Consider the following 14,032-nt stretch of genomic DNA (forward strand, 5'->3'; position numbering starts at 1 on the left):
TGGGTGATGGAGCAACTGTTTACACACACACACACACACACACACACACACACACACACACACACACACACACATGGGAGGAGAGAGGAATGCAAGTGTCACTACTAGAGAAAACAGATGGAGAAATGCTGACAGTTCAGGAGCTGGGAGAGAGGGAGAGAGAAGGATAGAGGGAGAAAAGAGGAAGAGGGAGTAAGAGAAGAGCGACAGATGGGAAAGACAGAGAAAATGAAAAAGGAAAGAGATGCAGACAGAGAGTGAAAAGTCAGTGATAGACAGAGGAAAAAGAGAGTCTGGGAGAACTGAAAAGAGTATTTCTGTCACTGTGCCAGGGAGGGTGCTGCCTGCACACCAACCACATGACCACAGAGGCCTCATGGGAACTTTAAACCCCATCGCACTGCACAGTACCAGCCGTGCTGTGGACGAGCTTCATTACACTTAAAGCTAGACTGACACAGGGAAGGCAGCTGCTCAACATTTCCACCATCATCTATCCACAGTATTAGCTGCATTAGTGAATGTGCACTGGGGTGAATTCTCAGAAAGAGAAGAATGTTATCACAACATTTTCTGTTCAGTTTCATGATTATTTCACGGTTATAGAAGACTAATATGATTGTTTAACAACAAAATAAAACTGTAGAATGGATTTAGTAGTAGTAGTTGTGATTTCATTAACCTTGTTTGTATCTACCTGTCTGTCTCTCCACAGGGTGGGAGCCAACATATCTACCAGCCTGTAGGGAAACCAGGTGAGAAAACTAGCACACTTGCACTCTCCATGTTAACATATTGTCTTCCCTCATTTTTAGCACACACTGTCCACTTAAAGGCCTGATATAGAGTAGTCTAAGTTGACATTCTCTATTTCTCTCTCCCTGTCTGTCTGTCTTTCTCTTTCTCCAGAACATGTCGCCCCTCCTAAAAAGCCCCCCCGCCCTGGAGCCCCTGGTCACCTGGCCGGTCTCAACCCCGTGGACAGCTACAATGAAGGGGTCAAGGTATACATACACCAAAAACACACACAGACACCGACTCAGTGAAGCCAGTGGTATTAAAAAACTATACAGCAGTCTTCATATTTATATACTGTTCATATACTTAGCCTACACACACATATCAGGACTATAGTCTGTTCACTTGAAATGCAGTTCATTTCAAAATCTAAAAAATACTGCAGCTCATTGCATAAACAGAGAGCTCACTTCTCCGTTTTTGGTTAAGTAAAATTCTTGATTTCTTTCTTCTTTTCTTAGTGTCCTTCACATATGAAAGTTGCACTGTTTTACTGCATTTTTTAGTTGCATGCTTGGTTTGGAACATTCCCTCTCTGGGCTGAAAAAAAAAAGTGTTTTCAAGTTGCTTTCAAAGTCTTTTTGCATTGTGCTGATGGGTTGCATGCTATGCAATATCATGCCTTGCCTGTGGTTGGCTTTGGTCTAATGAGCTCTCCCTCTTGTCTCCCCCTGCACTGCTTTCCTCCTCCTGTCATTACCCTCCTTCCCTTCATTCTGCACTCTTCCCTTAACACCCTCTCCCCCTTTTCCCCTCATCTTATCCTCTATTACCCTTCTATTCTGCCCGTCCTTCACCCCACCATCTATTTATCTATCATCCAACTAAATCTTCCCTCCTTTTGTGCTCTTACTCAATTTTTTCCCCACTCATTTCTCTCTCAACCACCCAACCCAACCTTGCTGCTTTTCTCCTCCTCCTCATTCCTCCTTTCTCTTCGATCCCCCCATAGCCATGGCGGGTAAGCCGATCTGTATGTGTGTTTGTGTTATCATAGTAGAGATAGTGCTTAGCTACTGGTTACCATCACTAACATGTGGTGAGATACTTTGACATGCTGACTTTTAGCCCGTTATTTTTTTTCTTCACCTCACAAAAACGATGGATCCCCGTTAGATCCCTAGGAGAATATTTTAATAATTTGTGCCCTTGAATTACTAACTCATACCCTGGTTTTGAATTAGTTACTTACGAGTTACTAATTTGAGGTTACAGATTGCTTAACTGTACATTTCCTCCTGTAGACCATGCACTGGAGCTATATTTTGACCTTGGACTGGAATACCAGGATATACCCCGGGTTTTGGCTTTGAAACACAACATTATATCATCTTTGAAATCCTTGAAATGAATTTTGCGGAAAAATAACTTTCGGAAAAAATTCTGATGACACAGTTGGATGTTGTCCAGTTCATGAAGACTTCAAGCTTCCAAACAGTATATCCTTGTATTTTAGTCCAAGATCAGAATAAAGCTGTGTTAAATCCAAATGGTCCATGAATAGATATTTTAATAATTCGTACCCTCCAATTAGTAATTTGTACCCTTGAGTTACTAATTTGAGGGTACGAATTGTTAAAATATTCTCCGAGCGGTCTAGAGGGGCTCTTGGCACCTCAAAAACATTTGGTAGCTTTTCTCATTCCAAGCAATGGCTACTGCCAGTCACAAGCTAATACGCTGGCTTCAATTTCATGGTAGCTATTAGTTTTGGTGGGTGATGCTAACAGAATGCAAAAACACCAAAACCATTTTTATTGCAAAAATGTGACAAATAAGTGCCAAAGAAAAAAATGGCTAAAATTCAATGGGTCAAAGTATCAGTTTAATTTCATATAGATGCACAGTAGCCTAAATATCGTAGATTGATGTGTGTGTCTCTGGCGTTGTGTCTCTTGACAGAGTGTAGTTAGTTACCATTTGGTCCATCTTTAACTGGTTTGGTGCCACTGGTGAACGAAAGACATCCACCCAAAAGCTAAAATTATTTGTGATTCTAGACTGTACAATTTTTCTCTTCACAACATCATGAAAAGAACCTTGACTGTTCTCATAGGTTTTTTTAGACAGATGTTTTATCTTCACAGTGTCACTGAATTGTGTTTTAGGGTGGATTTTCACTTCAATCAAGCTCACACTGAGACATTTCCTCAGTGCTCGCCATTTATTTGAATAGGATTAAATCCATTTAAATCAATCAGTGGATTTCAAACCTTTTCAACCATGCTCAGATTTGTCTCTTCATGTAACTATTTGGCTGTACTGCCCTGCTGGGGCTTTATAGTTGTTATAGTCTGTTCAATCATTCGTGCATTCTCACTGTAACACTGTACTAACAAACCAACACAGTCTGCCGTGCTAGAAATACACACAGACAGCAAAGACAATGAAGAGTCAACCATGAGACCTGGAAATGTGTGTGTGGTTGTCCTCCCTCACCTCTAATTTTTGCATTGTTAGATACTGCCACCTAGTGCTGTGTCTGTGCAACTACAGCCACTTACTCTGACAGGGGCAGCAATAAACCTCTGGCCAAATTGAGTGTAAACCAAAAGTTCTTTGTCAAAAATTTAAGTATTTTTCTTCAAGGTGATTGTCCTCAGTCCATAAATTGTCTTCAAATCTGTTATCTAACATGACAAAAAAAAAAAAAAAAAGCAATCACAATGGTCAGGCAAAATGATTTCACATGATACACACATGCTGTATTTGTTTCTCACTGGCTCATTCTGACGGTCTCCTCCGCTCCTCATTGGTCCAGTTGCAGCCCCAGGAGATCAGCCCGCCCCCCACGGCCAATCTGGATCGTTCTAATGACAAAGTGTACGAGAATGTGACGGGATTGGTTAAAGCTGTGATTGAGATGTCCAGCAGGATTCAGCCCGCAGCCCCAGAGGAGTACGTCCCAATGGTCAAGGTACGGTTCACATGTGCTCTTAGAGAAGACGTGCAGTCGTACAGAGACAAATGACACTCGTCCTCACCTTTTTCCCCACAATGTTTGAGCAGAACACTGCAAACAGTGTGCCTGCATTAAACATAATTTACCTGTCTTGTTCAAGAAGAGAAATATTGCTGTGTCCTGTTTTTGTTTGTTTGTTTGTTTGCATCTCAGTGTGCAAAACAGGATTATTTTGACTGGCATTTTACTGGCTCCTCCAGGCTCTGCTGACTCTGACACAGGATTAACATCCTATACAAAACAGATTTTAAAAGTGAATGATAAAAGTGAATATTTTGTGTCTTTCATATGTATTGTAATGTGTTTTAATGTGTGTGTGTGTGTGTGTGTGTGTGTGTGTGTGCATGTGCGTGTGTGTGGTAGGAGGTGGGTTTGGCGTTGCGGACTCTGCTTGCGACAGTGGATGAGACAATTCCTGTGCTGCCAGCCAGCACACACAGAGAGGTAAACACAAACACACGCACACAACTGTCATATGCACATTGAAAATATATCATGTAAGATACAGCATTTGATGAACACTGATACCCAAAGTGCCTAATGGTGCTATAAGTGCACACAGTTTTACTGAAGCAAACAAACCCATATGTTTCCCCACTGAGCGCTCCGGTATTATATATTAATTCAAAACCACATGGCTTTATTTATGATATTAGACATCATAATATCTATGTACATCTCTTGACTATTGTGTTCCATAACAGATTATAGTGGTGCAGATTAAATTCTAATACTTTAATGACCAGAACTGACCAGAAAAGTGAGTTTAATGTAATTTTAGACTGTAGTTCTTGTTTTTTTAATTCATTTAAACATTAAAAGTGAATAGGAATTTAAAAGTATCATAACCACATATGAGAAATTTCTGTGGGAGAGGGAAAGAAACCCGCTCATGGTGTTCTTCGCCCAAGGCAAGTTATAAACACACACCAAAGTGATTAAAGACCAAATGAGGGTTTGTTTATAAATAGTTATATGACTCATGAACTTGTCATTTTATCAATCTTTTCACAGATTGAGATGGCCCAGAAGTTGTTGAATTCAGATCTGGCAGAGTTAATAGGGAAGATGAAACTCGCCCAACAGTATGTCATGACAAGGTAAGTGCCAGTATGCTGTCTTAGTCTGATTACAGTGGACCAGAAACTGTTTGTCATATCAGATTGCGATAAAAAATGTTTTGACAACATAATTAATCCTTGAGGCAAATGTTTTTTTCTCTCTGTTGTGATGTTGCTATTCACAACTCATTGTCTCTTAACTGTTTCGTCTCTTGCGTACAGTTTACAGCAAGACTACAAAAAACAGATGCTCACGGCAGCTCACGCCCTCGCTGTCGATGCCAAGAACCTGTTGGACGTCATTGACCAATCACGGCTCAAGATGATCGCCCAGACCCGCCCGCACTAGCCCAGGATCCAATCAGGCCAGGGGGGAGGGGCCAGGAAGCTCATCCACAGTCAATCCGGAGTGAAGAAGGGGAAAGGGGAAGGAGTGTGTTGCTGCGGAGGTGGAGGGTGTGGAGGCTCTCAGCCAATCACAGATGGATCTGCAGCCTGATGGACGTCAGTGTTAAAAGGATGAAGGAATAATCAGACAACTCCTGCCACTTTTCCCCCTCCATCACTCCCTCTTCTCCATCACCCGACAGACTTTCGTTGATAAACTCTTGCCTGATTATTTTTCTCTCTGGCGGTGCCCGTGTTTGGTTGATATCACGTCGTTTTGTACTTCTGTTTTGTTTTGTTTTTGTATCGTGAGAAATGCTCTTCACTCCCGTCACATTTCTGCAAGGACAAGCTCTTATAAAATCACCTACTACACATTTTTAATCATGGAAGACAGCGAATCTAAATGTAACAAGGCTTTCAGAGGACTGCGACATCCTGCCTGCCAGCCGGTGCCAAGGTTTAAGGTTCAGTTTTGGCTCGAGGCCTCGCTGACATCCAGGTTTATGTTTCATGGCTCACTGGAACGAGTGCAAAGACATTTTGATGAATGGACACACCGAAAATGGCCACATAAACATGTGACGCACACAATCTCCCCCAAACGTGGGATGTAACAACTGGAACTGAAGAGCTATGAGCAGGAGGATAATGAAGATGAAAATGTTGATGCTTAAAATGCTTTTATATCATTATTAATTATTATTATTGTTATTGTTATTATTACTATTTACAGCCTTGACTGTGTCTCTCTGTCTCTCTTTGCTTTTCACACTCCCTGTCTATCTCACCATTATTGCTACAAATTTGTATGAGCAACAATTATTGGTTCATAGATGCTTATAAATGTCCAAATTTTTATTTTTGTTTTATTTCTTTATCTACTGGCTTAAGCCGAAAAGGACTCTCTATCTCTCTATCTCTCTATCTCAGGCATCATTAGATGGCATGAAAAATGAAATTTGAAAGCTGAATTCTGAAGAAAAAAAAACTAAATCTGTTTTTATAGAAAATCACTAAAAATGCCACAGGCCACCTTTTAAGTTAATTACATAGTCAATATACAAAGAAGCTATATTTTTAACACTTTTCTGAGACATGAGTTGTGACTGAAGAAGGGAGACGGATGAGAGGGGAGAGGAGAGGGAAGGGGAGGTGGGGGTCTATAACTAGGGAATTCATTTAGTTACCATGGAGACGCTTATCATGGGCTGCCTGGTGCCAAATGACCTGCAGTGGACTAGTTTGCATGTGAGGAGGAAAAAGGAACATTTCCCTCAAAATGCCCTGATACTCAAACGGTAAAAACTCTGAGAAAAGAAAAAAAGCATTTGTAAACAGTGGCTCAGCTGTGTCTGTAAAAACGCCACATGGTTACTGTGTTGTTTTGCTTTGTATATTGAAGCCAAATGTGTTGTTACACCAGTCACGCTGTTGGCTCTTATATTGTATGTCCCCTCACATATATGTTTATGGAACATTATGCAGTGTGAGCCCTCAGTTTGTCGATCCTGGAAGTGGATTTTCTGCAACATTTAAATGAAAAAAAGTGAATAGAACCACATTATAAGCCATCCTGTAATGACTTAGGAATTAATATGTCATGAATAATAATAATAATAATATGAATTACAGCTGCACTTGTCATTTATGACTGAGTGAATTAAACTGCAGCCTTAATCTGTTTTACATCCACAACAGCAGCACCTGAAAATCCTGTAAACTTCCACCAGTGTGGTATGTCCAGGAGACATTAAACCATGGTTTCTCAAACTGTGGGTTGGGACCCAAGCATTGTCAGTGGACCCGGTTAGGAGGTCCAGGATTGATTTTCAATGATCTCCTACATGATTCCCTCAGTATCACTAACCCTCCTCATCTTTCCTCCATCATTCTTCCCTTTTCTGCCCAAGTCTTTCTACCTCTGTCAACCCTAGTTATCTCTCTTATTCTTTTTCTCCTCTTTTATTACCCCCTTTTCCTCCTCTCTTCCCTTGATTTTTTCTCCCTTTTCTCACCTCCTTCTCGTCTGTCTCTCCTATTTTCCTCTCATCTCTCTGATTCTTCCTTCCTCCCTCCCTCCCTCTCTCTCTTCTCCAGCCCACTGTTCCCTCTCTCTGAGGTTTGCAGTATTCTCAGGAAGGAGTCACATGTACAGTTCCCAAACCAAGCAAATTAAATAAAAACACTGTTATCATTATTAAACCCTGCCGGTCGTCATCTTTTTTGAGAACATCTGCCACACTCTCCTTATCTCCCCTCTCTGGTTTCCTTTCCTGTAGCCACTGTTCTAACCATATCTATGCTCTGTATGTGTGTGTGTGTGTGTGTGTGTGTGTGTGTGTGTTACACAGACAGAAAGGAAAATTACTCTTTACACACAGCCTTTCAAATTACTCTCAGAGCTCCATCCTCTGATATGACTAATAATCCACACCCGTCCTGATTCCAGCCCCTTTTTTCATTTAGCGTCCTCAGTCTGTAAATGAGCAGCAGAATTTCTGCAGGTGTGTAACTGCATCGGCTCTGACATGCAAACAAGTCAGTAAACACATTGTTGGCGTGTATGACTCGGAGAGTCTTAACAACAATCTGGATCAGATCAGCTTTCTTGGAATCCAGGATAATATATTTTTTTTTAATGATCAGCATGAAAGATGAAAATGTGAAAGCCTTTGCATCTTAGGTTTATTTAGTAATCTGCATTAATGTATACTGCATTAGAAATCCATGACATGATACCAAAAGGTTCACAAGAACATCTCTAACAGACCATCCAGCTTGGTGTAAGATTTTATTTTGAAGGCTTTCTTTCTATAAAATGCAAAGATGATTAACTATATTTAATTTGAGATATTGAGTCTGTATTTCAGACTGTGATGTGAGGAGATTACCTCCTCACATCACAGATTTTGGTGATGTATATGATCCCCCTGTGATGTGCATACGTACATCAATATTTTCACATTTATTATCTAAGAAAACCACAGATGACCTGAGATACACACTTCAAGTGATTGCGTCTAACAGTGGGAGAAACTTCTTTCAAGCCCTCCTGGAGGCTCAGAGAGCACAGCGCTCCACAGAGGAAAGACTGGAGTATAGAGAAGAATGTGATAATAATAAAGGTGGAGAAGGATTTGAGACAGATGCATGAGAAATAGGAGACGGACAGAAAAGTTTGGGTTGCTGAAAAAGAGGATCTGGTGCCTAAACTGTCCTCTGCTGAAAGGGAGAGGAAAGAAACTGAGGAGGCAATAAAGATAAATGCCAGATTCATTTATTTATTTTAATGTGTATTTGACAGGGGCAATACATACAACATTGTCACAAAAAAAGGGAAAATGTGATGTATATAAGATGATGGGAAAGACTGTGTGTGAGAGAAAAAAGGAATGAATGAATGAATGAAGGAAGGAAGGAAGGAAGGAAGGAAGGAAGGAAGGAAGGGGCATTAATAAGAGAATCACAGTCACCACAGACATTCACTCTAGATTCAGTAACTTCTTTTGACAGTGTCACCTGAAAATGTCACTTTATCTCCTTAACATGCATCAGTTATTATTTTTGTTATTATTCCCTTTAATCAGACAGCATGGATTAAACCGCAATTATAATAAAAATATAGAAATAACCAAAAATGATCAAGTGGAGGAAGCCAGTAGGGAAATATTATAGGATTACGTTTGCTGTGTTTTGCCTTGCGTCCTGACGTAACGGCCACGCAGAACTGACGCAAAGTATATAGCCCTACATCCCGCCCTCTTTCCTCCCTTTCCGCTGAAATTTCTTCAGAGTAGGAAGTCTGCGTGCCTAAGGTGCTCGGTTCTTCACCCGAAGCTAAGGCCCACAATCCGGCGACTAGCACCGTCAAAGTTAGGCATCCGACGCCACAAAAATAAAATCCAAGACCTAAGATGGCCTCCGTGTCCGAGCTCGCCTGTATTTACTCCGCTCTCATCCTCCACGACGATGAAGTCACCGTCACCGTGAGTCTGCCGCTGCCTCCCCGCTAGCTCTGTCACCCGGCCCGGGCAACACTTAGGAACATAAACCCCCCTAAATGAGTTGCCGAGGGTTTGCTCTAGTTGAAGCAGGTCATGTTTTACTAACCCACTTGGCTGAATTTGTTAAACACAACAGTCCGCGCTGCCGGTTAAAATGGCGCCGTCGTTAGGCCACGTTTCTGCGTTAGAGCACCACGTTACCGTCATGTCTTGATGTGTATTTATGAAGCTGTGTGTAGTTACTGACCACTTCACTGTCCTGACACAGCGGGGCTTCCTGCTGCCCCCGGAGCATCATTAGGCTGCTAAAATACCTGTCAAGTCACCGCAAGCTAATGCTACGTTAGCTTACACGGTCAGGTGGCTAACCTAATGCTAGCAGATGCTGTAGTTGTCGGCTAAAGAGTCAGAGAAGGTGCTCCTGTGTGTACACCAGCTTTGTCCTGGTTATGTTCTCTGTATAATGTGCCATTCATTAATTGTAACTGTGTCTAGCTGGCTGCCTTAAAGCAACTTGACAGCTTGAGTACACGTGGTTGCTGCACATCAACAACATGCCTGCTAACTTCATTCATTTATTGAGCATTAGGTGTTGGGTTAGGGTTAGTTACGATGGAATGAATATTATGTACTTCAGTGTGCTTATCTTTTGACGTAATTGTTTATTAATGTGGTACTACACGTCAATCTAGTGTAAAATTATCCAACTGATGGAGTGTCCCACAGGTAGAGCACCTACCTCATTAAGTCTTTACCACAGCGAACTGGGTGCAGATCCAGCCCGGGCCGTTTTCTTCATGTCACCCCCTCCTCTCTCTCTCCACTTATTGTCCTGTCTCTCACCAGTGTCACTGTCAAATGAAGTAGAAGTGCTGAAAAAGTCTTTAGAGAATAGATAACTGATGCAAGAGTGAAATAAGTCAAACACTGACATGCAAGCAAAACTAAGGTGCAGTTGGTGCCGTCTTTGTGCAGGTGGAGTCAGTAGTGCTTTACGAGGTCTAAAGTATGCTCTCTAACCTTCACTGTTTGCTCTGTCTGTAGGAGGATAAGCTGAACGCTCTGATCAAGGCCGCTGGAGTCACCGTGGAGCCCTTCTGGCCAAGTCTCTTCGCCAAGGTGAGGAACGGAGACACACTTGAGACAGCACATGTCATATACACACACCTGAATCTCTCAGTGGGCCCTTGTGCTCTGGAGGTTAAAGGTTCAGGGACAGTGATGCTTGTCAGTCTCATTTCACAAGGGAAAGCTGCAGAGGTAGTGTTAGAACCACGAGGATTGTGGAGGGGACCAATTTAGCTTTCTTAAATGTCCATACTGTTGGAGGTTGTCGTCAAGAAAGTTTGATCAGGGTTTTGTTTACAAATTGAAGAACTTTTCAGTGACTTAGAGAAAAAGTGCAATTGAGGACTGGTTTTACTGTTGGCATCTTTCTGAGGTTTATTGCAGCACAGAAATGTAGAAATCAAATGTGTGGACATGAAGTGATGTCTCTGGGTTTTTGATATGATCTTACTATTACCGGCTGAACTGCAAATCAACAAAGCGTTAACATGAGGGCTGGTCGATATGTTCAAACATTTAATTTTTGTATATCTGGGAAATACAGTTTTTCAGCTAGAGTGTCTAGAACCACAGTAATTCATTTATATTTCTTTGTCACACATTTCACCTTCATCCGAAAATGCAGCTCCTGCAGTTTGGATTTTGCTCTCGGCTGTATTGCAATTTTGATAATTCGAGACATTGCTTAGCCTTAATTAACATGGTAAATTGTGTTTAAAGGTATAGTTGGCTATTAATTAGTCAGCACATAATATTTTAATGTGCACGATGGAGGCTCTTTGTAGATACAATCAGGCTTAATTATAATGAAGGTATTAAACTGATCATAATGTGGTGGTATGGGAGCTTATTGGCTGTTGTGGCAGGTTTTTTTAAGCATTAGTTTTACCTCAGTGCTACTATTGGATGAAGGCAAAATCTACACCTCCAAATGGAACTCAAAGTGCTTGTGTGACTTGCCTTGTCAGCACAAAGTGCAGTTGATGCAGCGTTTTCTCTACAAAAGCAGATCGGTGTGAACATGCTGTTAGGGGTGTAGGTCTCTGCATCAGAGTGACTGAACAGTTCCTGTCGTGCCAGATGAAGGGACTGATCTGTCAACATTGTCTGTGTTGCAGGCTCTGTCCAGCGTTGACATCGGCAGCCTGATCTGCAACGTCGGAGCTGGAGGTGGAGCTCCAGCTGGAGCCCCCGCTGCCGGAGGAGCCCCCGCTGGCGGAGACGCCCCAGGTAACTACACCTGTCATACCTGACCTGGGAAAAGGGCTTTACATCGGCTCAGCAGCCAGAAATTACAGAATTACAATAGAAATGTCACAGCGGTGGTGCGGAAGTATTAAAGGCTGCATGAAATGCTTGTAGAGGAAATGTGGACAGGTTTGCTATTTGAACAGTGGGAGGCAGTGTAGTGTAGGTTATGACAGTTTTAGGAGATGGTCAAAAAATAGTAATGAAGTGATTTTGATAGATTTTAATTTTCTATAACTTGTCAAATGTTTTGGCATGGAAGAACTCATAAATTCAGTCAAATGTCTTCCCCTCTTGTGTACTTAGGTGTGACTATGCTGTAAAATATTTGCTGTAATTTTTTATATTGAGAACTTAATGTTGAGGGGCAAAAGTAGAGCATGCTAAACTTTGAAAATAACATCTTGAAAAAAAATTTGAAATTGGTCATTGGTTGAACGTTTATTGATCAATGATGTAGTTCAGCTTTTAAAGTCCTGCATGTGGAGCTTGTAACTGTTGAGCCTGCGGTCTCTAACCCGGTTTGTTTGCCTCTACAGCCAAGGAGGAGGAGAAGAAAGAGGAGAAGAAGGAAGAGTCTGAGGAGTCCGACGACGACATGGGCTTCGGTCTGTTTGACTAAGACTGTTTTTGTAACAAAACACAATAAAAGTACAAAAACGAATGCTGGTTTGTCTGATTATTCCTGAATGTCTACAGAAGAAATGCAGGAACACAAGTTGTTAGTTTGAAACTGCTATATTCATATCTGATGTGACTGTTTCATCCAATGATACCAAGTTAGTTTGGGTTCATTCGAGGGCGATCCAGGCACTCCAAATATCAGGAAATGTGTTTAGGTTAGTTCAGTATTAGTTTGGGTTCACTTGAGTTTTCAATAAGCAATTTTCCTCTGGGTTACATTGGTATCTTTTCATAGTAAGGGCTGAGTCTCATGTTCTTCTGGTTTTGGAGTTCAGCCATCCAACTTTTACTTTGAAAATACTCCAGTATTGATATATTGGCATTATGCCGCAGGACTGAGACATAAACACAAGTAGGAGTAAAATGTGTTGACTAAAGCGCAGCAGTAGATGATTGGGCAGCTCAGGTGTGTGTGTGTGTGTGTGTACCCCTCTGCTGTCCCGCAGTTAAGCCCACACAGGTCAGGGCTGCGATAAATGTGGGTCCCAAAAAAAAGTTCAACAGTGTGGTCTCAGCGATTGAGCCTGTTTAAAGAGGATTATGTAAATTCCACAGGCAGATTTTTGGAGTCGTAAGAAGCGGAGAGAGGATGTGTGCTGACTGGAAGCTGTTTGCTCAGGGATTACTGCAGAAAATGTGTCAACTTCCAGGAAGTTAAAGGAAATGAAAGGGAAAAATTCAACATAAGACAGATTTCACATTATCCTCATTACTGTGAGTTCAAACAGCATCTGTGAGTGTAAACAAGTTTCCTCCACGGCCGGGAAGAGGACTGAGGCGTGTTATCACCACGAGACAGAACCTGGAGCTGCTTCACTGAGCTGGACACAGATTCTGTGGCCTAATCAAACAATAAGAGCTTTTGTACACATGAAAAGAGCGTTAATTGTGTTTCTAGGAGTCCGGTCTGAGCCAGATGCGCCCAGATTTCCAGTAAATCGCCTCAGCTGGTGTCACCGTCCAGAAATAATACTCAGAGTAACTGGAGGAGCAGCGATGTTTCCACTTCACATCATGATGAAGAAACATCTTTGTCTGGAAGATGTTTCAAGTGAAGTAGCACACCAGGCTGCTCATCACATTATAATAACATTTTAACTGCTGACAAGTTTCATTTTGGCAGGCTAATATTTCACACATGGAAAGTTAATATGTCTGGTGGTTTGCCCTCTGGTCCAGCTACATGCTGTCTAATTGCTGTTAGAGGTGTTTGAATTCCCTGCACTAGAAATCAACTTCTGCTCTGCACCTCTGCTTTTGGATTAGTTGTTTTCATTATTTCTCAGACTGAAGTTGATCTCATGTATCTAATAAGTAAATAATGTTTCATGCAGTGTATCATTTTCAAATTTCAAGGGCTCATTAAAGAGAATGAGATTTTTTTTTTTCAAATATTTAGCAAAATGGTTTGAAATTGTTATCCCTCTTCCATAAATCCCAAATGTACTCAATGTGCTTCTACATGTTTGGTTACTGAAGGCTGGAAAAACAAACAGCTATCAAATAATTTGCTTAGCTCTCAGATCAATGAGGGTGATGTTGAAAAGCATCCTGGGAAAATAGCAAATCACTTACTGATGAAGAGGACACTGAGTACACCAAAAAATGCAAATTACAATGTTTCACCACAGATTAAGCTCTGCAGTATGGTCAATATCTGTTTTGTAATATGCAACAAACAAGGGAAAATGAGTAGTAATTAAATTAATAGTAATTTTAAAAATCCTTTACGTAAATCCGTAGGTCGGTGTAGGTGTCATAAGTGCATAAAAAATACTTCCAAGAAGCCATCCATTCAGTCAGTTTTATTTAATCTC

General features: G+C 41.3%; 2 protein-coding genes across 9 annotated transcripts in view; both read left to right on the plus strand.

The window, feature by feature from the left end:
* LOC115367422 (focal adhesion kinase 1-like) overlaps positions 1–7,417 on the plus strand; it is a 71,155-nt gene extending 63,738 nt beyond the window's left edge. For 7 of the 8 annotated variants that reach the window (XM_030063153.1, XM_030063151.1, XM_030063154.1 and 4 more), the window contains 7 exons: positions 716–755; positions 910–1,004; positions 1,751–1,759; positions 3,560–3,715; positions 4,124–4,204; positions 4,775–4,860; positions 5,044–7,417. In XM_030063153.1, coding sequence (XP_029919013.1) covers positions 716–755; positions 910–1,004; positions 1,751–1,759; positions 3,560–3,715; positions 4,124–4,204; positions 4,775–4,860; positions 5,044–5,170 — 594 coding nt within the window. In that variant the 3' untranslated portion in view covers positions 5,171–7,417. The remainder of the gene's footprint in view (positions 1–715; positions 756–909; positions 1,005–1,750; positions 1,760–3,559; positions 3,716–4,123; positions 4,205–4,774; positions 4,861–5,043) is intronic. The other variant, XM_030063155.1, reaches the window with a different exon arrangement.
* Positions 7,418–8,969: 1,552 nt separating this feature from the next.
* Positions 8,970–12,195, plus strand: rplp1 (ribosomal protein lateral stalk subunit P1). Its single transcript, XM_030064460.1, has 4 exons — positions 8,970–9,197; positions 10,260–10,334; positions 11,402–11,513; positions 12,071–12,195. The coding sequence occupies exons 1-4, from the start codon at positions 9,126–9,128 to the stop codon at positions 12,151–12,153; spliced, it is 342 nt and encodes a 113-aa protein (XP_029920320.1). The 5' UTR covers positions 8,970–9,125; the 3' UTR covers positions 12,154–12,195.
* Positions 12,196–14,032: the final 1,837 nt, after the last annotated feature.

The sequence above is a fragment of the Myripristis murdjan genome, chromosome 11, assembly GCF_902150065.1.
Source record: "Myripristis murdjan chromosome 11, fMyrMur1.1, whole genome shotgun sequence".
Lineage (NCBI taxonomy): Eukaryota > Metazoa > Chordata > Actinopteri > Holocentriformes > Holocentridae > Myripristis > Myripristis murdjan.

What these genes read in the sequence shown, in the direction of transcription:
- rplp1 (XM_030064460.1), top strand. Translation starts at nt 9,126, where the DNA reads ATGGCCTCCGTGTCCGAGCTCGCCTGTATTTACTCCGCTCTCATCCTC. An exon ending in ACGATGAAGTCACCGTCACC is followed by an intron (nt 9,198 to 10,259) that starts GTGAGTCTGCCG and finishes CTCTGTCTGTAG; the next exon opens with GAGGATAAGCTGAACGCTCT. An exon ending in GGCCAAGTCTCTTCGCCAAG is followed by an intron (nt 10,335 to 11,401) that starts GTGAGGAACGGA and finishes TCTGTGTTGCAG; the next exon opens with GCTCTGTCCAGCGTTGACAT.